Source organism: Bos javanicus, chromosome 1, assembly GCF_032452875.1.
Source record: "Bos javanicus breed banteng chromosome 1, ARS-OSU_banteng_1.0, whole genome shotgun sequence".
NCBI classification, from domain to species: domain Eukaryota; kingdom Metazoa; phylum Chordata; class Mammalia; order Artiodactyla; family Bovidae; genus Bos; species Bos javanicus.
This window is the reverse complement of record NC_083868.1, coordinates 68,855,001-68,878,491: the sequence shown is the minus strand read 5'-3', so window position 1 is coordinate 68,878,491 and position 23,491 is coordinate 68,855,001. Positions and strand designations below refer to the sequence as shown.

General features: G+C 43.2%; 1 protein-coding gene across 20 annotated transcripts in view; it reads right to left on the bottom strand.

Moving 5' to 3' along the window:
• The window catches only part of KALRN (kalirin RhoGEF kinase), a 689,867-nt gene that overhangs the window by 486,178 nt on the left and 180,198 nt on the right, over window positions 1-23,491 (bottom strand). For all 20 annotated transcript variants that reach the window (XM_061408919.1, XM_061409480.1, XM_061409007.1 and 17 more), the window contains exon 2: window positions 752-826. In XM_061408919.1, the coding sequence (XP_061264903.1) occupies window positions 752-826 (75 nt within the window). The remainder of the gene's footprint in view (window positions 1-751; window positions 827-23,491) is intronic.

Sequence of the window (23,491 nt, the reverse complement as noted above, 5' to 3'; positions counted from 1 at the left end):
GAACCTCTGGAGGGAGCACAGCACTGCTCACATCTTGATTTCAGTCCAGGAAACTGATTTTGGACTTTTGGCCTCCATAACTGTGAGCGAATACATGTCTATTGTTGTAAGCCACCAAGTTTGTGGCAAGAGGAAGCTAATACACTACTAAACATGGGCTATGTTCCAATAAAACTTTATTTGCAAAAACAAGTGCCTGGCCTGCAGCAAAACACAGGGTGCACAAGACATGCTATAGAGAAAAGTCAGAAATGAATATTATTCAGAAAAACAAAAAATAGATACAATTACTCACTTGAGTTCCCTTTGCTAGAAGAAGAGATAAGGAAGAGCCAGAAAAAAATTTACATCTCTTGTCCTTGACCCACTTAGAGATGAAACTAAATAAAACCTGTGGGAACGTGTGAAGGGGACAGACCCTTGCATCTCTCAGAGGGGCCTCAGCAGCTCCCACAGGCCTGACAGGCCTGGAAGGGTAGGACAAGGTGAGGTGGATGTGCGTGGGTGCATGATGGACCCACCTTTGGTTGTGAATGTCCTCCAGGATACCCAGTGGGGACCAAAGTGCTCCTTTCCCTTTCTGCCTACCTCTGGAGAGAGGAGCAGCTGCTTTGAACATCACCACCATCCCCACCTCTTTCTCATTAGCACACAAAGAAGTGCATGCCTGCACACATTCCCCACCCCCCCCACACACACACACACAAACTTCTCTAGATCTGTAACAGAGGAAACTTGCATAGACACTCACCAGACACGAAGGCCACTTTTTCCTTTAGGATGGGAAGGACATCAGAAGCTTTCAAACCATCATTCCGAAAAGAGCCTGTCAGAGAATAAAACAGAAGGAATCAGAGTGAAAGGGGTCCAAAGACTGAATCCCTCGGTTCCCCCCTTAGCTTTTCAATCCCCTCATGGGCCAGAAAATAATGCCCTCTTTGGGGCCCACAGCCTAGCCCAAGAGCAGGAGAGGCTCCACAACAGAAAGGACACTTTGATATGATGCCAATCCACAGGGGTGACCAAGAGTATGCCCCTCTGGGTCCTTTTCAAGAAGACGACAGTGCAACTCACCCGCCCCCCCAATTATACACAAAATACCATGTCCTGGAAGCAAAACTACAGCCCCATTGCTGTGCACTTGAAAATGGGGGCTTTTTGGAAATCGTTTTTGTACTTCCAGTGCTAGCACAGTGGCTGGTACATAGTGAATGTTACACACTAGACACTCAGTAAATATCTGTTGAACAAGTCAAGTTAACATCAAGGTGGACCACAATGTCCTAAATAATTCCTTTTGCTTTTTCCTCTATGTGGCATAGCAACTGTTAGTCTTCATTTTACAGATGGAAAAAGTGAAAATTCCTGAGAAGCAAAGTCGAGCAAAGCATTTTCCAGCTCTTCTCCCTTCCTTCAGTGTCACTGTCATCAGTCCACATGAACGACTGATGAGCAATGGCAATTCCACGGGAAGCAAATGCACTCCCTTCTTCAGCAGCTCACTCTCTGCCTAAATCTCATTTCTCAGGTGGAAAGTCATTTCTGGGGTCCAGCTGAGCTCCTGTTAGGAGGCTGGAGGCAGAGGCCTGGGGCTCACACAGAATAGAAAATAACAATGTGCCTGGAGAAACAGCAACCTCAGGAAGCAAAGGACAACCCAGGCTGGTGTTAGATGTGTGGGAAGGGAGGACTCAGCTTACACATGCACACATACAAACTCCAGGCCATGTCACCACCCCTTGTCATTTATCCTGAGTACCCCAGAGGACTCTCAGGGAGAGCCAGCCCACACTCAGAGCCCTGCAAGCTGTAAATGGAATTTCTGCTGTGTACCACCTTCAGGAACATGGCACAGAGGGACCCCAGAAGAAAGGCAGCCCTGTGTGGGCTCAGTGAGACAGAGCTAGAGACCACGGACACCCCTTCAATGCCTTTCTCCACTTGCTTTCTCCCTTGTGCGCCCAACCTGATAATCTACAAAGGGGAGAAACGTGTTGAGAAGGATGGTCTTGCTCAAAGCGTCTCAATTCCTAATCACTGACTATTTCAAGCATCCAAAATTGTTGGGAATTTTGGCAACACCCCAGGACTAAGATCACTGCCTAGAGAAGGGAAATAAGACAGTTGCACACTCAACCAAAGAGGAGAAGCAGGCTCAGAATGCCAGTGTCCATGGTAAGAGGTCATATGCTAGCCCAAGACAAATTTACAAAGGATCTCTGACCCTTCCATCTATTTCCTCATTTTCATTTTTCACTAAATGTAGACAGTGATGCTTTTTGCTCATCAGTTGCTTCTCTTTATAAGCTGACCCAGAGCAGCTGATGCTGAAGTAACCAGCTGCAAGGCTCACTTTGAGAAGACTGTGGGCAATAGAAGGAAAAAAATAACACCATAAAAAGAAAGTTCTAACTATAGGACTTTTTGTACTTTCTATCTTTGTTTGTACTGATCTTTATGCTCTGACTTTATCTTCCAACAAAGGAAAGCTATTAAACCTCACCAGTAGAAAGTAATTAGGATCAATGTGCTGCTGCTGCTGCCAAGTTGCTTCAGTCGTGTCCAACTCTGTGCAACCCCATAGATAGCAGCCCACCAGGCTCCCCCTTCCCTGGGATTCTCCAGGCAAGAACATTGGAGTGGGTTGCCATTTCCTTCTCCAATGCATGAAAGTGAAAAGTGAAAGTGAAGTTGCTCAGTCATGTCTGACTCTTCGCAACCCCATGGACTGCAGCCTACCAGGCTCCTCCTTCCATGGGATTTTCCAGGCAAGAACACTAGAGTGAGTTGCCATTGCCTTCTCCAAGGGTCAACATAAATTATCGTAAAAAATTACAAATAGATACATAGATAATTTTTCACCATGATGCAATAAGAATAAGCTTCAGTTTCCTGGGCAAGGAAGAGTCCTATTAGACTTTACCAGCTAGACAGAGATCATCTTTAACACATGAGTTATGTGCACAGAATGATATATCTGCATCAAAAGTTTTATTTTCATATATGGAATACATCTTTCTATACATCAGTTTTAAAACATTCTCCTTGACATCACTACATACACTATTAATTTCTAGAGAAAAAAACTTAATAAGTTAAACTTCAGTTCTGTGTCCTTCCAGATTATTTCCAAGTTCAAAAACAGCAAGACCCAAGCTAATGAAATATTACTGTATAACAACAATCCACATAACCCTCTTGTCTCCTAAACTCTTGTCCTATTTTTTTCCACTGTTGTTTCTCTCCTGCTCTACCATGTTAAAGTATACAGAAAATGAAAGTCGCTGTAGCCTTTTCCTTCTCCAAGGGATCTTTTCAACCCAGGGATCAAACCCAGGTCTCCCACATTGCAGGCAGATTCTTTACCAGCTGAGCCCCAAGGGAAGCCCAGTAAAGTATACAAGATGGCTCTAATTTCCATACAGTTCCCAGACAATTAAGGAAGAAAATGCTATAACAGAAGCAAAAGGTTACCCATCCTACCACCTCCCACCTATAGAGAGACACAGAGGGAGCGCTTGGAATTCCATTCTGCAGACCCCACTCATCAAGCCCCACCTCCTCCTTCTCCACTCCAGACTCCAAGGCCTGAGAGAAGAGGAGCAGCTTATCCAGGCAGCTTGCAGTTACTGCTCCAAGTATATGTCACTATCTTGGGTTGGGCTGGTCTATGATTCCTGGCAGGGGTTGGGGGTCCTTTCTCTTCCCAGGCCAGAGTTTTCCCCATCCAATTCAGACCACAGCTGAGCTATTTCCTAGGTTGTGTGTCCAGCCATAAGAAAACCTAAAGGGTCCAGGTTTACAAAATCCCTAACTAAAGGATAATCATTTCCAACAGCAACAACATTTTTCACATTATAAAAGGATGTGATCCAGGGTCTCTTTAAATAAAAGTTGCCTTAGTGGTTTGAATTAGTTTCCTATTTGCCAGAAATTGAATTACAAATAACTTTTCAACAATGTATGTATTATGTAAAGCCAAGTAGAGCTAAACTAATTAGTCTAGCAGCTCAGAAGTTGGTGACCTTGCATAGAAAACCTATTTGCACTGGCTAAAGATCCTATGTATCAATAACCCCATGGCCCTTGTGAAACCAGTTGTCATACATAGTCTGTAAGAAAGGAAAACTTCATTGAACACTAACTCAAACAGAACCAATGAAATAGCAACATGTTTTCACTACTAGGTACATGTCTGCACAGACTCATAGTAAATGTTCAATAAATATTTGATGACAAAATAAATATATGAATGAAATGTTAACCTTTCCTAAAGTGACTTGCACAAGGTCAGTGGCCTCATCTGTCACACCAAATGCTGGTGATCTGAGTAGATGATCTCCAGAGTACCACTCAGCTCTAGCATTCTGAGACTTTTTAAACCTTTTCCTCATATTTATTGGCCTTTGAGATCCTTAGATTATCAGATCAGTATGCTTTGAAAGAACCAATTTCCTGACATGATTCAGTATACTTCAGGAAGACAGAACAACTCTTCCTTGGACTTCCAGTCCATTCTTCCCCAGGAATCAATTTAGAAATTGGAATACTCAGGGCACATCACACCATTTTGCAGACAGCCAAGTTACCAAAATGAGAGACTAGTGACAGGAGAACTTCCGGGGGCATCACACTTTGAAGGAGGCAGGCCTGAATGGCAAATTCTCTCTCTGATATAAAGGTATATTTGATGGCACTAATAGACTATAAACCCTAGGTCCCTTGCTACCTCTAAAGAAAGCCTGGGAAGAAATAAAAGCCCCTGTGCTCTTGCAGTTACTGCAGGAAAAGAAAGAACCAGGGGGCTCCCTCATGGACCTGACCCAACATGAATGCTGTGCTTTATCTTATGGACAAAGACACACTTCGCTGGTGCTCAGTGCTAGTCCCACCCCATTCACGTCCTGCTGCTGTCAGAATTACAAGCCTGCTGTTCTGTTAATTAGCAACGTTCAAATGCTCTACATCTATTAGGGAAGTAAAAGTTACCACTGCCATCGCCCCAGGATCTCCAGCATGGGTCTTCTCCAAGCCCCACTCTTGCCTACTCCTCACTCCAAATGGGCTATGCTCACATTGCTGCTGCCTGCTCCTCTTCACATTTTCCTAGTCACTGTTCCCATGCAAGAAGATGCCAATCACCCTCATCTGGTTCCCAGCCTCTGTGTGGCTCCCTGAGGCAGGAGCACAACTGGCCCTCTGTCACAGGCCCTGTCTGTGGTTCCATAGCTCTGGGATAGCAGGGAGTCTCTCAGGGGAGCTGGAGCATCATCTAGGTAACCTTCTTTAGGAAGCAATCCTGATTTCAACAAAAAACAAATAAGCCACTGTTGAACATTTGGAGGTGAAAGCTGCCAGGGTACCCATGGATTGCTTTTTGTTTCCTTTTGGTTTGCAGTCACTCCCCCTTAATTTGCACTTAGAAGTTACTGTGTTAAGTATTCTAATGTTGCATCAAATGGGCCCGAACCCTGTTTAGCTACTGAGACAGCAAGTTGCCCAGTGCTCTGGTCTCCATCTCCTCTTTCCACTCCAACCCTGTGTGTCCAGGATGGAAGGCTTGATCATGGTGGCACTGAAAGACTGACTGATCTGCCACACAAAAATGATTTGGCTTAGAGCTGAGAGTTCCAAGAGCTCATTAGGCCAAACCTTAGTTTGGGCACTATTTGGACAATTTCCTATTCCCAGAGTCATTCTTTTATCAATTATTTCTTGAACCCTATTATGTGTGAGGCCTTATGTTAAGCTTTGGTTATACTTTGACAAGTAGATGGCTAACAAACACATGAAAAGATGCTCAACATCACTCATTATCAGAGAAATGCAAATCAAAACCACTATGAGGTACCATTTCACACCAGTCAGAATGGCTGCGATCCAAAAGTCTACAAGTAATAAATGCTGGAGAGGGTGTGGAGAAAAGGGAACCCTCTTACACTGTTGGTGGGAATGCAAACTAGTACAGCCACTATGGAGAACAGTGTGGAGATTCCTTAAAAAACTGGAAATAGAACTGCCTTATGATCCAGCAATCCCACTGCTGGGCATACACACTGAGGAAACCAGAAGGGAAAGAGACACGTGTACCCCAATGTTCATCGCAGCACTGTTTATAATAGCCAGGACATGGAAGCAACCTAGATGTCCATCAGCAGATGAATGGATAAAGAAAGCAGTGGTACATATACACAATGGAGTATTACTCAGCCATTAAAAAGAATACATTTGAATCAGTTCTAATGAGGTGGATGAAACTGGAGCCTATTATACAGAGTGAAGTAAGCCAGAAGGAAAAACACCAATACAGTATACTAACGCATATATATGGAATTTAGAAAGATGGTAACGATAACCCTGTATACGAGACAGCAAAAGAGACACTGATGTATAGAACAGTCTTATGGACTCTGTGGGAGAGGGAGAGGGTGGGAAGAAAAAAAAAAAGAAGTGTCTGTGGATCTTGTTGTTTTGGGAAAGAGCATTGTAGACAAAGAGAACCAGAAAATTAAAAGATCCTGAGTGTATACACTGCTGTATTTAAAATGGGTAATCAAAAAGGACCTACTGTATAACACAGAGAACTCTGCTCAGTATTACATAACAACCTAAATGGAAAAAAAAAAAAAAAAAGAAATGGATCCTGCTCTCCAGGAGGCTTCCAGGCAGAGGTAAGTAGGCATGCAGACAAGACAGTGAGCTATTGTCAGAGACAGGATAACATGAATGCAAAGGAGTCCAGAGGAAAGCCTTAAGGATGAGTCCTAACTGCTTGCTACTTAAAGTAACAAGCATCACCGAACAGCTAGAATCTTGCTAGAAAAGCAGAATCCCAGGCCCTACCCCAGACCTACAGAAACAGAACCTGTATTTTAACAAGAAGCTCAGGTGAGGAATACACATCATGTTTAGGAAAGTGCTATACTCTAAAGTTTGTCTTTGTATTCCAGAGTTGCCTCAGAAGCGGAGATAGACAAAAGCATCCTTTAGCCCAGTCTAAACTGAACCCCTAAAATCTGATCTAGGGCTTCTGCTCACGGCCAACCCCCTGCATAGGATTCCAGAGATTCAGCCATTACTCTGTGACCCAAAACTCAAATCCAGCTCTGGAATAAAAAGGCTATCCAGGAAGGCTATCCTCCTCCAGGGCACTGAGACTGGACCATGTCATATTTTTTTATGGTAGGAACTTTTATGAATAACACTTGTTCAAACTGCTCAGAATTTTGGTAGTTTAAATCACTTTCTCATAGACCAGATGCTTTAATTTCACAACAAATCTTCCTCTACACCAGGCCTCAGACCCCTCTGCCTTCTGGAACTGTTCTCAGTACCACAAGCACTGCCACTGATCATATTTACAGGCCAAGTTGCCATCTCTGAGACAGCCCTGGAGGATAGAGCATCCAAGTGGCGTATGCCTGTTTGCCACACCTGCTCTCCCACCCACGGTACAAAGCCCTGAACACTGGGCAACACTGGATGAGAAACAGAGAAGGAGAGGGGCTGTCACCCTAGGGAGCATCACATCTATGGAGAGCACAGTGCTCATCCTGGGCAATTTGCTCCTTAGGAGAGGAGACCCAATTTTTGCCCTCTGAGAGTTTTCTGCCTAATACCTAATGCCTATTTCCTCTGACACCAGAAAGCTACCAGACACAGTACAAAAAGATAACTTAGATTCTGAGATGCTGATAAAGATCCTCCCATCTTGCCTCCAACATGGCTGGCCCACATCCCCTCTACCCTGATTACTGCTGCCATCACCCACTGAGTTACCAAAACAGAACCTTGGAGGCATATCCCAGACTCCCCTCTATTGCAAATATCGATTCAGTCACTTGATACTGTTGATCCTGCCTCTTCAGTCTTTCTCTAATGAATCACTCCTTCTGGGCAGTTTGTTTGACCACCAGCGTCAGGTTGAGCTGTCCCTGACTATACCTTGTACTCTGTTACTCCTAAAAGGTATTTCTGGGTTTTCATTCTGTTCCCCCATTAACTGCCCACCATACCCCAAGGGTGGGGACCATGTCTTACTTGGTGCTCTACCCTAGCACCCAGCACAGTGCCTGTCATGCAAAAGAGGCTAAAGAAATACTGAACTGAGACTGAGCACACACAGGTCCTAAGAAGACAGAGAGTAAGAGTGGTGAGTGGTCAGGATGGTTCCCCCAGGAGGTGATCTTTGAACCAGATTTTGAATAAGGGAGGGGCCAAAGAAGAATGCTCTGATGGGAAGCAGTACATGCCAAGGCAGAGAGAAAGGGGAAAGCAAACCGTGTGCTACAGATGGAGAGATTACTGGCTGAACAGAACAGCAGGGTTAGAAAGGCATGGTGGTAAGGGGTGGGCTGTGTGATCTCACTCTGAACCTGATCATTCTCAACAGGTTGGGCTCCTGAGAAGGCCTCCAGCAAAGATGTGGCTGCAAATGCCTACAGAAGCTCAGAGAGCTGGATTGTGCCACAGTAAGGACCAGAGCTGGTAGAATCTGGCTGGTCCCAAAGGAAGGCTATAGTTCCGGAATGGATTTGGATCCAGCAGGCACTGACTCCAACCTCCATGAGACATCCTGTTCTGTCTTCAGGGAGACAGGGTAGGACGGGACACAGCCCCTGCTGAGGTGGCTGGTGGGATGGGGTGTGGGGGGCACTGGAGCTTGGCCTCTTTGTATCTTCTCCCTAGGTTCCAAGACAGGCAGGAGGAATGTTTGCTTGCGAGGTACCTCCTGGGAGCCTGCCAGGCTGGGAGTTTGGGGAAGACCCCCTGAAGATGCAACATGGAACGATTCATAAAGGGAAGAGACTCAAGGACATGGCTCCTTCTGTGTGGGGACTAGTTGGGGGAAAGCTCTTGGGAGAAGATGCTGTCAGTGCAGCTGGGATGAGAGGGAACCCACTGGTGCAAAGAGGTAGTGGTCTTTATTCCCCTCACTGTCCTTTCTTTCCATCCTCTTTTCCTATATTAATTCAAGACAAGGATGAGAGGGGAAAGGGTAAGAGAGATAAAGAGCTGGAAACACACACACACACACACACGCAGATGGAAGTGATTGTCTTGTCTCGTCTTTACAGACGCTAATGAGCTATTGAGGCAACTGCCTGTGGGAAACTCTTTCAGGGACTATAAATATGTTCCTTGGCACTCTCCTTAAAACACCTGCCACTGAGGCAGGAAGTGTGTGCAGAGCTGAACGGAAGGAACAAATCTGGCCAAGAAAGAGAAGGAACAGCTTTGTGCCAGCAACAGACACACAGCACAGTGTGGGGATTCATTGCCTCTGCCCAGTCTGGGGACCCATTGCCTCCAGTCAGGCTGACTCCCTGCAGTGTCCTTCACCACTGACACTTGCAAACATCAGACCAGCCAGCAGCATCCTCCCACCCCACGAGCAGCAGCCACGGAGCAGTGATAGTGCGGCAGGCTCTCACCCCCACAGCACCAGGCCATAGCACTTCTGAGAGAAGGATAGTCACAAGCCTCAGCTCACCTGATCTTAATGCAGAAAGGGAGGGGCAGGGTGGTGGTGGTGCAAAAAAACAAAAGGGCTCCTCTCTCAGTAATTACTAAAATTAAGCTTTTCCAAGCAAACTGATAGGCGTTATGCCAGAAACTGGCAAGGATGGCCAGACTGAGCTGTCTTTACATGAGGGGATGCAAGGTCTACCTTCTCCGAACTCTGGCATGCATCTGAATGTCACTCCTCACAATGACCACTTTCTGCCCTTCTTCATCGTGAAGTGTGCCTCTTCCCCACAGTACCTTCCCTAACTCCTTCCTGACCCCAGGCTGGCCCGGCTTCCCTTCTCTCTACATCACATGGCAGGCACCCCACTGCAATGAGGTCTCCACCCCTGAATTGAGATCTTTGTCTAGACTCTTAAGCTCTTGAGGGAAGGAACTGGGTGCTTTTCTCCATATCTCCAGTGCATGGCACACAGCTGGTGCTTAATGAGTGACCTAGGAACTGAATCTTAGTCATCCACAGTGCCTTCTACACAAACGGTGCTTAAGAGCAGCTGTGCCTCTTCCTCTCCTGGTCCCGCTTTGTGCCTGCGTCCACCCCATCTCCATCTTTCTCTCTCTCATGCTTCACACAAACTCTAACTTGACTGTTAACTTCCTAAAGTCAATATTAGATATAAAGCCCTGGCTTATAGGCTACTTCTGAAGAGCAGAAATGTGTAACACTTACCATTACTAAATTAGCTCCTTTAAAGATCACTAATAATTAGCACTTTAAACATATGGGTAACACCTCTCTGAGCCCAGCTAATGAGCAAACCATTTCTGTTTATTCTTCACAAGCTTTAGCATTAGCTTGAGTTGAGACCTCAGCTGCAATACACAGGTTCACTCACTCTCCCTCCCTTCCCAGAAAAGTTGCCATCATTTAATGTACTCTGGACACAAGAAAAGGGCCACTTCAAAAGAAATTATACTGCTCATCACTTTTTTTAACAGAGTCTTTTCTAACTGATCAGGTTATTTAAAGTGCTCATACCTTACAGATGGTGGTGATGGTGGGAGATTTATTGTCTTTTTGTTACACTGAGCATTACTCTTGGATGGGTCCTCAAAGTAACACAGAACATTAGCCAGAGATGAATATAAATAAGCTGTTGAACATTAGCACTATATTTGCTTTTATACTATGTTTAGAGAGAGCTATACAGGTACTCAGAAGCAGAGGGTGTGTACTATGGAGGTTTTGACATATAAAAGGTTTACTCCTTGGAACCCTCACTCTCAGTGTCTTTCCTTCTTCCCCGTGTGCATATCAATAACATTTTAATTAATTTTACTTTAATCAGGATTTTATGACTTTAGTTAAAAATGAAACTGTTGACTTGAAGAAAAGTCAGCTTAGGCCTCTGTCATTATAGAAGGCGTTCAAGCAGGCATCCAAACATGAAATGGCCCATTGGTGGAAGCAACGCCAGAGGGACATACTGGGCACAGACTGGACGCAGGTCCACCACAGACATGGAAAACCAGGGCCTAAGTAAAAACCAGGTTTGCAAAATTGCAAGTGCAGCCTGATAGGTGAGAAAGGCCATACCCGAAGGTCATAATGTTGAATAAACTTTAGCACACTAAAGCCCCTTCTCCCACTTTAAGGACATGCGTGCTGCTGTCCTTGGTCCTGAGTTAGATGTTCAGTTGCTACTCAGAGTAGCTGCTGTCCAGCCTGCCTTAGGATATATGAACCAAATGAGAAAGAGTCAGAGATGATAGAGACGTTAATAGGTATCAGAAAGATAAACAAATACGAAAAAGTATTGAAGGGCATAGACATGGAGACATTACTGTAGCGAATTGAAAGAGTCATTTTGGGATTGTTTTCAAATAATTGCAGCAATGAAGAAAGGTCTGTGTACATCACACGACACACACACACACACACACACACACACACACACACACACACCTCCCATGGAAATGAGACAGCATGAACTCATGTCCCCCAATATTATGTGTTGGTTTCTGAATAAACTGACATAGATGGGTTGGTCATGGAAAGACTCTTAGAGTTTTAAGGAATTTTAAAATCTCTCCTTAAGTATTACCTTAAGCTATTATCTAAACACTGTACAATTCAGCTCAGTAAATATTAACTGAGCATCTATATGTGCCAGGTAAAGTCCCAGTCACTATGGGTAAAATGAAAAAAATGTAGAGTTTCTGACCTTAAGGGACTTTCAGTTTAGAGGGAGACTCAGACATGTCAACGTGTAATCTTAATATCAAGTAAGGAGCATAATGGTAGAGGTACACACAAGGGACAAACATTCAGAAAATGCCAAAGGGCTAATGCAACTCAAAGTATAAGAAAGTGTCTGAAAAGTGAAGGGGCAGTAACTAGAGAAGAGGCAATAGGTTATGGGTACCTCAGCAAGGCCCAGGACTAGACTGGACAGTAGCGAGTACTGAGGTCTCTCTAGTGGGTTTCAGGGAATAGAGAAGAGTAGCTAAGACATGGTGAGTTCCCTCCTACAACCCAGACCCTCTCCACAGTATCAGAGTGATCAGTTAATGTTTGCCAGAGATAAACAACAAAGTTCCCTTACAGACTTAGCATTATGAGGAGCTAACATAAGTTAGGAAATGACCAGGATCAGGAAGGGTCTGACTCATGATGCCTGATATCTCTTTAGAAAGAAGCATAACCATGTCACCAGAGAAGGAATGGCAGCCCACTCCAGTATTCTTGCCTGGTGAATCCCATGGACAGAGGAGCCTGGCATGCTACTCTGTCCATGGAGTCTCAAGAGTCAGACACAACTTAGCAACTAAACTACTAATTACTACTAACCATGTAATGTGTCAAATTGGAAACCAAAGTAATCCAAATATCTCATGAAGCTAGAATTCTTCTCCAGAATATGGAAAACAAGGATCTTGGGGCAGGGAAGGGTATCTGCAAAGGGTTGCCTAGGTAACCTTCAACTCTGCTCACCAGAGGACATACTAAGCTGCACATTCCAGGAGCATCTGGTAGACTGAAACTGGCTTTTTAACCTTGCATCAAAATGTATGTGGTGGGAAAGGCCTTGAAACTCATGAAAATACATGCAATTTATTGAATATATGTCCATACATGTTCACTTTTCTGAGAATTGTGTAATTCCAGTTTTCATGAGATGTCCAAGGGGTCAATGGCTCCCTAAATGGTAGAGAACCACTGGTCTAAAGCAAAGTCAAATGAGAGCCTACAATCTGTCTTGAGTTCTAATCAGTAAACCCTATCACCCAGCATCTGTCTCACTCACGGCCCACTAACAGGGTTTAGCTGAGACCCAATACAGTTGTTGGGCTTCCCTGGTGGCCCAGATGGTAAAGCATCTGTCTGCAATGCAGGAGACCTGGGTTCAATCCCTGGGTTGGGAAGATCCCCTGGAGAAGAAAATGGCAGCCCACACCAGTACTCTTGCCTGGAAAATCCCATGGACAGAGGAGCCTGGTAGGCTACACAGTCCATGGAGTTGCAAAGAGTCAGACATGACTGAGCAACTTCACTTTCACTTTCACTTCAATACAGTTGTTGGGCTAGAAGAGAAAGTAACTAGAGAAGACAAATGATTTAGATTCCTTAGCTTGGATAAGAGGAATCTGAGGTAGGATGTGAAGGCTGAGTGCCAGATCCTGTGTTCCAAAGATAAGCTTCAGAGATGGTTTTCTCTCATTACAGAGTTACTGAAAGCCAGAATGAGTGAGGTTAAACACAAAATGAGTTGTGTAAATGTCTAGGTAGTGCCTTTGCTGGATGCCTTCTTAACTGAAGACTTCCCTGGTTTCTAGCAAAGTGATGACAACTTGACCCAAGACCACTCCTAGACCGTGAGGGGTTATGGTCAGAATTAGAGCTGACAGAGAGAGTCTGCAAACTTATTTAACATGATCCCCCAGAGGCTGCATTGTGGCAGGATGAGAAGGAGGCTCTCAGATGTTCCTAGTAAGGCAGCCACACCAGAACAAGCCTGGCCACTATTTGCTCATCAAATCATCTTGTACCAGATGGTGAGCTCTCTCAGGGTAGCACATCCTGAGAGGGAGCTCACATCCCTGAGTAAAGCACAGGCTCTGGATTCAGACAGAACTAAGTCTGACTCTCAGCTCCAGCACTTATTAGCTGTGTGCCCTTGGACAGCTTACTTAACATCTCTGGGTCTGTTTCTTCATCACAGATTTAAAATATCTACCTTACAGGCTGTGGTGATGATTAAAAGAGAAAATCTATTTGAAGGTACCAGACACATAGCTGATGGTAGGTCCCCATGATACTCCTCTCCTTCCTGTTCATCTTGGCAATCCCAGCATGGGCCCTAGTATGTAGTAAGTGTTGACTGTGTCAATAAATGAGTTAATGAATAAGTGAATAGAGTAAATTCAGAAGACAGCAACTAAAAACTGCCTTCCCACCTTCCCACTACATACCTGTAAGCCAAGCTGCTCATACTTAACTGTGTAGTTGCTCTGAATTTTTATCATTTCTTTCCCCTACCTAATATTGGCTATTTGGCAAGCACTCCAACCATTCCTGCTCCCCAAAGCCTGGTTCCTCAGATGCAAAAGAAAAGTATCCCCAATGGGAGAGCAGCTGCTGACTGAGTGCTCACCCTGTCCTTCTATGTCCAGAGAGCTATGGTCCTGGGCACCCCTTCCACACTAATCTCTATGTGCTTGTCCCTGTACCTAGCCAGCCTTGCCTCTTCTTCCCTAGCTCCTCTTCCCCACTGCTCTGGATTCCAGACGAAGGTGTACTAATTCAGATGGCATTTCTGAGAAGTACCCCTACTGAAAACACATCCCAAAAGCAAGGCCACCATCTGAGATGAGATGGGCCTGACATCTACCTGTAGGCAGAATCTTCACAGCCCTGTGGGGAGACACAACAGCTTGTGGGGAGAAACAAGAGGCCTGAGGGGAGTCCCTGTTCTGTGGATCTTTTCCCTTGTTGCCCTTGAGTTGTCAAGCCACTGAGTGGAGAATTCACAGAGGCAGAAAGGGCTAAAGAGGTCAAAGAGCTAGGTTTGGAGGCCAGGGGAGTGGCAAATACAAATCAGGGTGAGTTGAATCTTCAGTCCACCTGCTACATAGGATAAATGGCCCCAAGCTGCTAAAATTCTCTGTTCTGGGTGCTCTGAAAGTCTTTTCTCATTTATTTTCCAATACTTACAATTTTTTTTGCCAGTAATCTAAGCAGAATACCTCTAGGAGGCTGGGAAACCAGACCTTCTTTGCTCTCTTCTAGCTTCTTAAAGAAAAGGAACCCTTAACCATGGCCAGGGAGCTGTGAGGCTGCCTTGTCCATGGACAAATGCACACATATACTCAGAAAACAGCTTATATGCTAAGTACTAGAATCATATTAAAGTAGGGAGTAATGACATTCATTATGGCTTCATACTATTGAAAAATCACACAAAACCTAAATGTTGAACCACAGGGAACTGGTAAAACAATCCATGGTCTAACCACTCTATGTAACCATTAAACATGACTGTACAATAATAATTAATGCCACAGGAATTGTCATGGTATAAGGTTAAGTGGGAAAGCCAGATTATAAAACAGCATGTGCAACCTTATCCTAATTGTATATACACTGGTGTAAGCGAAAGTGAAGTCACTCAGTCGTGTCCAACTCTTTTGACCCCGTGGACTGTAGCCTACCAGGCTTCTCTGTCCATGGGATTCTCCAGGCAAGAATACTGGAGTGGGTTACCATTTCCTTCTCCAAATTGTACAACCTTATCCTAATTGTATATACACTGGTGCTGCTGCTGCTGCTAAGTCGCTTCAGTCGTGTCTGACTCTGTGCGACCCCATAGACGGCGGCCCACCAGGCTCCCCCGTCCCTGGGATTCTCCAGGCAAGAACACTGGAGTGGGTTGCCATTTCCTTCTCCAATGCATGAAAGTGAAAAGTGAAAGTGAACTCGCTCAGTTGTGTCCGACTCTTCGCGACCCCATGGACTGCAGCCTACCAGGCTCCTCCGGCCATGGGAGTTTCCAGGCAAGAGTACTGGAGTGGGGTGCCATTGCCATACGTGAGTATAAAAACCAGATACACATACACAGACAGTGGTTATCTCTGAAAAATGGGATTATGACTAATTTAATGGTTCTTAACTGTTTTTCACTGTCTAATTTTTCTTATCCTTAAAATAATTGAGAAGAGCAAGTTCCCTCCTTTGTATATTTATCTTTCATTTATAGGATCCTTATATAATAATATTCATGCACTTAAAACATTTAATAATTAGGTTGTGGTTATGACAGCATCTGCACCCAACATTTTAAATCAAACGTATTTAAAGTTAAGGATGGCTGTGTTATTCAGCTGTTCACTCTATGATGTGATTCCATGGCAAATTAAAAAGTGGCTACCATTCATCATAGATAAAGTTGTTCCATGACTGAAAAAATGAACTTCAAAGAAGCTGTAAAAATAAATTTAATTTTTCATTAAATCCCATTCAAAGATTTGCCATATATCCAAATAAAGTTTATCTCAGGAAGGCAAGATATTAAAGATTCAAGTAAAATAAAATTCAAATAAAATCAACATGGTTTTAGATTAAAAACTAAACATTATATCAGTTGAATAAATTTTTTTTAACATATGCTTAATTACTTTATTGTAATAAAGTCAGGCAGACATGCTAGGGCAAGAAGGAATGAATTTCTAAGTACTTATTATGTGCCAAAGGGATTTTCAACTAGGCTTCTATTTGGAGGAATAAGTGGATAATAAGGGCTTCCAGGTGGCTCAGTGGTAAAGAATACACCTGCCAATGCAGAAGACGTGAGTTTGATCCCTGGGTTGGGAAAATCCCCTGAAGGAAGACATGGCAATCCACTCCAGTATTCTTGCCTGGAGAATCCCATGGACAGAGGAGCCTGGTGGACTACAGTCCATAGGTCGCAAAGAGTCAGACACAACTGAGCGACTGAGCATGCATGCACATGGATAAAAATAATTAAATATGTTTTTGAAAAAAGATGAATAATGGGTTGGGTTTGCCCTACTAGATATTAAAATATATATTTTTTAAACTACAATTATTAAAAGGTGGCACAGACACAAGGATTAACATACAAATGAATGGCACCTGATTCATAGACCTAATACAGACCTGACATTTAAGAACTTAATATATGATAAGAGAAGAAACTAAAGCAAAGGAGAAAAGACAAATTATTCAATAAATGGCACTGGAAAAACAGACTAGTTGGAAAAGAAAAATCAAGTTAATTCTCATAACTTCACTCTATACACCACAATAAATTTTAGACAGATTAGAAAACCAAATCTTAAAAATGACGTATACAAAAACACCTTAGGAGAAAACATGGGTGAGTATTTAACTGACCCCTGAATGACAAAGAGCTCTCTAAACATGAAAACACTGAAAAAAATAAAAAAGGAAAATATCTATGATTTTTGTCTATGGAAATTTTTAAACTATACATCAGAGTATAAACAAAACTTAGAATGCAAATGACAAGCTGGAAAACATATTTGCAACAAAACTGACAAAGGATTAATACTATTCCCACCTGAAAAACAGGCAAAGAATATAAATACACATTTCAAAAAGAGAAACAGCAATAAATAAGAAAAAGGGGTTGTGAGGCTTATGATGATATTTCATTTTCTTCTTCATACTGTTCTATAGTTTTCAACATTTCTTCAGTGAACATGTATTATATTAAAACTTTTAAGCTGTATATTTATATTTATGTGAAGACCATATGAAGAAACATCCAAAACTCAAATCTGTAACAAACCACCTTTTTCCCCCTTGTCTCGATTTCACAGTTCTCTGCCTCCTTGATCTCTTAATATCCATGCTACTCATCTGTATCTCTCTTTTAATTTATCTGCATGTTCCGTCATTTGTTCTTTGGGGTTAATCCCCAGAAAAAGAAGCAGGGCCCTAGAAAAGGTCTGACCTGTTCTATCAGTCCCCTTTCCTCCAGGAAGACTTCCCAGATCAGGCATGAGTATCAAGAGATTTCTAATGCCCAGAAGTGGTCCCATGTTTTCCAGTCAGTGAAGTATCACCGAAGAGGAAAGCAGGCAGCCTTCTCATTGGAAATCCTCCCAACTTGTGTCACTGCCAATCCCCTAGAGTTGTGAGTGAGGTTCCTGTCCCTGCTTCATGGTAGGATCACAAAAAAATGTAAAAGATCACCCGCAGGCTTGGGGAGAGGCAGGTAGCAGCTTCCCTCTGACAGCACAATGGTGAGAATGAGTCCATCACCTGTAGCCTGACATCTTGCGCTCTCTATTCTTGGCATTTTTGTATGCTAAATGATGAAGATCTTTTGATGACTTGTCCTTTCCCAGAACTTCTTGACTATGCCACTCACAGAGCTCTTAGGTCCCATGGGGTGGCAGAAAGAGCACTGGACTTGGGAGTCAGATGATCTAGGTTCAACTCGATATATCAACTTGGCCACTTTGAGGAGGTTCTTCACCCCTCTAGTGTCTCAGGTGTGAGGACATAACTCTGCTGATTGAACCCTGAACTCTAGGCAGGCACCAGTTTGCAGGGCAAACATGGGACTAGACACTGGTTAACTGTGTGGCTATGTTCCCAATCCCATTCAGGGAACACGGTTCCCAGTGTAGGGTGAGGACTCTGTCAAAATAACCAAAGTCACATCCTTGAATTCCTACATGTGCTAGGACAAGTGGATGAGTGAAACCTGAGAGTCAGGCTCAGTTCTTCATGAAATGCCAGACCTAGTCATGTCCTGCCACCTCTTCCAACCTCTTTCTCTTCCGACAACTGAATGCATCCTTATAACCTCTAGATGCATGAAGACATGGATCACCATCCCAGGGCCTTCACATCTTTACCAGTCTCCCAGAGTAAAGCATCACGTCGTCTTACCTCCCTCTCCCATGACCCTCATCCAGAAAGAACTCCTAAACGTGCCCAGCAGCTCTACAAACAGGTCCTGGCAGTGGGTTCATCAGAGACAACAACATTCCTTCTCAGAGCCCTGGTCTGTGACAAAATGTGCCCCGTCCTAGAGCACCCCACTGGGGGGCCAGAACCAGTGGAATGACATATCTAGAAAACCCTTACAGACTGCCAGTCCTTCATTTACAAGAAAGGGAAACTGAGATCCAGTGAGAAGAAGGCACTCAAGGCCACACAATGAGTGTAGAAATCCAATTTCAGTCAAGCATTCTCTGTTCCATACCACACAGCCTGAAGAGTATCCCCACTATAGATGCTTAATAGTAGAATGCAAGGATGGGTAGATGATAATTCAGAGCTTTGCTATTCAACCAGCTACATGAGGCTATTTAAATATCAATTGATTAAACAAAATTAAAAATTCAGTCTCTCAGTCACATTTGACGTAGCTAATGGCTGTCATATTAGAGAACATAGAGAATATCTTCATCACTGCAGAAAAGTTCTACTGACAGTGCCAATCATTTAGATGGATAGAAGATGGATAGATATCCTACAAGAAGAAAAGCTCCCTGGGGTCAAGGTCTATGTCAAGTACTCCCTTGAGAGGTACTGAGGAGTGCTCTCCATATCCTATAACCAATGACTTGATGACTGAAGGAACAGCCCATAATACAATCAATAAGGGCTCAGCCAGTGCGGATCACAAGTCCAAGAGACACAGATCGCCATCCAAGGGAGCTTCCTGGGTCTAAGCACAGGAGTCTATGGAAGAAACAAGTGGCTTCTGTCTCCTCTTTTTTCAAAAAGTATGATTATCAATTTTTGAAACTTGATCAAATTTTCCCATAGGTACCAAAGGTCTCAGTTACTAACCACCAAGCCTCACATAGATGCTTCTGAGCCTCGGTCATTTTGGGAGGCAGCTGTGCAGCAGGCAAAAGGAAGCTGAAAGGAGAAGGGAAATCCTCAGGTTCCCTAGTGGGAAAGTCTTCACTAACCTCTCATTTTCAAGAGGCAATTTGAAACCCTGCATGTGTGCTTACTTTGTAGTGTCCAATCACCCTCCATCAAGCCAACAAAAAGCTGACTGGTTATACCAGAAATCAGGCTGTCATGCTATAGAGAAAAGTCAACCTGCCCGATAGCTTTGTAAGCCCACAGTCCAACACGTGACAAGGTGAAAAGTCTCTTAAAAGACTGGGTGAATATTCTGTCAAGAAAAAAGCCCCTTTGCAAACAGGCTTGACTTGTTCTGCTCTATTCAAAATTTGGATTAAAAGCCTGATTAAGAACACTTGCCAATTAAAAAATTAGCTTTAGAAATTTCAGGATGCTCAGCCTCCAGTAAAGACATCCTTAAAAAGATTTTATTGGAAAAAAATTGCTTTGCAATATCATGCTGGTTTCTGCCCTACATCGACATGCATCAGCCAGATGACCCCTCCCTCTTGAACCTCCCTCCTATCTCCCACCCTATCCCATCCCTCTGTGTTGTCACAGAGCATTGGGCTGAGTTCCCTGTGTCACAAAGAAAATTCTTACTACATAAAGTTTCAGTCATTAAAATGAGAGACATCCACTACTTACAGAGAGCAGAAAAAGACCAGGTCCTCTGGATATTTTTTCTTTTTTTTTAAATTGAAGTATAGTTGATTTACCCCTGTGTATTTTCAACACCTGAAGATCCAACTATACATGAGACAAAGAAAAGATCTATTCTGAATTCTACTGGCTCAGTTAAGGCAATAGATATAGTTAATCTTTAGTTTTAATAAGATCTCAATGAACATTCAGTTTCTTTTCTATAGCCAATGAGTATATTTTTATTAGTTCACACTGTAGTGATTAATAATCTACTTTGCTATTTCAATTTTAAGACATTTTTTCTTAAAACAATAGAATTCTCTTTTGCTTTGGAGTGCCCTAGCTCCATTTTTCCGGAGAAGGCAATGGCACCCCACTCCAGTACTCTTGCCTGGAAAATCCCATGGGCGGAGGAGCCTGGTAGGCTGCAGTCCATGGGGTCACTAAGAGTCGGACACGACTGAGCGACTTCACTTTCACTTTTCACTTTCATGCATTGGAGAAGGAAATGGCAACCCATTCCAGTGTTCTTGCCTGGAGAATCCCAGGGACGGGGGAGCCTGATGGGCTGCCGTCTATGGGGTCGCACAGAGTCGGACACGACTGAAGCGACTTAGCAGCAGCAGCAGCAGCAGCTCCATTTTTCAGGAGGAAGATTCATCAGTATTCAACCTCAAAAAAATGTTAGTATCCCTGTGCCTCAGTTGTACCATCAGCAACATGTAAGTAGCACCACCTCACAAATGTCGTTGTGAAAATTAACTGAGATTATGTGCATGTGTTTTGACTGGTTCTAAGGAGTAAATGCTAGGTGATGGAGTGAATGAATGAATGAATGAAGTGTCTGAACTATGTGACTGATTTGTCAATGGACTCAGCTATACAAACCTGGAAGCAGACAAACTGCAGAAACGATTCACAATTTAAGACACAGTCATTCATGTACTGTTGGCTCCTAAAATTGTAGATACAATAAGTGGGAGGAAATAAGCTGCCTACAGAAAGCATGCCTTGCAAATTCAGGCTACTACAAAGGTGAGAACATTACAGTTTTCCCATGAGAAAAAATCTTCCCTTCCACTCTAAAGTTTTATGATTGTGTATTTGTGCAAATGGGAAGTTAATCTAATAAGTTTCAGCTTTGGAGTTATAGGATTAAAATCTACCCATCAAAATCCATATGTAGATTTGGATTTGGAAGTGTTCCCCATTTGACTTGGATCCAGGTATGTATAGAGTAATTGAGTCATAATTATGTTATTGTTTCATGCTATAATGTTTCTGACATGGAAGGAAACTGGACTGAGAATCTGAAGATCTGAGTTTGCTTGTGGCTTTTGCAAAGTCTCTTCCCCTTTCTGACCTTCATTTTGAACACCAGTAAAATGAACAAGCCAGGCAAGATGATTACTGAGGCCAGTCCTCCCCGAGCTGTCCTGTGCCTAATTCTGTTTGTTGTAGAAGAGATAATGGTGTGCAAGAAGATAGAGAAGCAGGCATCCCAGAGGGGAAGTGAGAACGTAAGGGTGAAAATCATGCTAGGAAAATACCATGTTTAATTAATTATAAAATGTATCATTAGTTTATATACCACTAAGAAAGAAAAGAAGCAAGGTTCGATGCTGTAAAGAGCAGTACTGCATAGGAACCTGGAATGTCAGGTCCATGAATCAAGGCAAATTGGAAGTGGTCAAACAAGAGATGGCAAGAGTGAATGTTGACATTCTAGGAATCAGCAAAATCAAATGGACTGGAATGGGTGAATTTAACTCAGATGACCATTATATCTACTACTGTGGGCAGGAATCCCTCAGAAGAAATGGAGTAGCCATCATGGTCAACGATAGAGTCCGAAATGCAGTACTTGGATGCAATCTCAAAAACGACAGAATGATCTCTGTTCGTTTCCAAGGCAAACCATTCAATATCACAGTAATCCAAGTCTATGCCCCAACCAGTAACACTGAAGAAGCTGAAGTTGAATGGTTCTATGAAGACCTACAAGACCTTTTAGAACTAACACCCAAGAAAGATGCCCTTTTCATTATAGGGGACTGGAATGCAAAAGTAGGAACTCAAGAAACACCTGGAGTAACAGGAAAATTTGGCCTTGGAATACGGAATGAAGCAGGGCAAAGACTAATAGAGTTTTGCCAAGAAAATGCACTGGTCATAGCAAACGCCCTCTTTCAACAACACAAGAGAAGACTCTACACATGGGCATCACCAGATGGTCAACACCAAAATCAGATTGATTATGTTCTTTGCAGCCAAAGATGGAGAAGCTCTATACAGTCAACAAAAACAAGACTGGGAGCTGACTGTGGGTCAGATCATGAACTCCTTATTACCAAATTCAGACTTAAATTGAAGAAAGTAGGGAAAATCACTAGACCATTCAGGTATGACCTAAATCAAATCCCTTATGATTATACAGTGGAAGTGAGAAATAGATTTAAGGGCCTAGATCTGATAGACAGAGTGCCTGATGAACTATGGAATGAGGTTCGTGACATTGTACAGGAGACAGGGATCAAGACCATCCCCATGGAAAAGAAATGCAGAAAAGCAAAATGGCTGTCTGGGGAGGCCTTACAAATAGCTGTGAAAAGAAGAGAAGTGAAAAGCAAAGGAGAAAAGGAAAAATATAAGCATCTGAATGCAGAGTTCCAAAGAATGGCAAGAAGAGATAGGAAAGCCTTCCTTAGTGATCAATGCAAAGAAAAAGAGGAAAACAACAGAATGGGAAAGACTAGAGATCTCTTCAAGAAAATTAGAGATACCAAGGGAACATTTCATGCAAAGATGGGCTCAATAAAGGACAGAAATGGTATGGACCTAACAGAAGCAGAAGATATTAAGAAGAGGTGGCAAGAATACACAGCAGAACTGTACAAAAAAGATCTTCACGACCCAGATAATCACAATGATGTGATCACTGACCTAGAGCCAGACATCCTGGAATGTGAAGTCCAGTGGGCCTTAGATAGCATCACGATGAACAAAACTAGTGGAGGTGATGGAATTCCAGTGGAGCTATTCCAAATCCTGAAAGATGATGCTGTGTAAGTGCTGCACTCAATATGCCAGCAAATTTGGAAAACTCAGCAGTGGCCACAGGACTGGAAAAGGTCAGTTTTCATTCCAGTCCCAAAGAAAGGCAATGCCAAAGAATGCTCAAACTACCGCACAATTGCACTCATCTCACACGCTAGTAAAGTAATGCTCAAAATTCTCCAAGCCAGGCTTCAGCAATATGTGAACCGTGAACTTCCTGATGTTCAAGCTGGTTTTAGAAAAGGCAGAGGAACCAGAGATCAAGTTGCCATCATCCGCTGGATCATGGAAAAAGCAAGAGAGTTCCAGAGAAACATCTATTTCTGCTTTATTGACTATGCCAAAGCCTTTGACTGTGTGGATCACAATCAACTGTGGAAAATTCTGAAAGAGATGGGCATA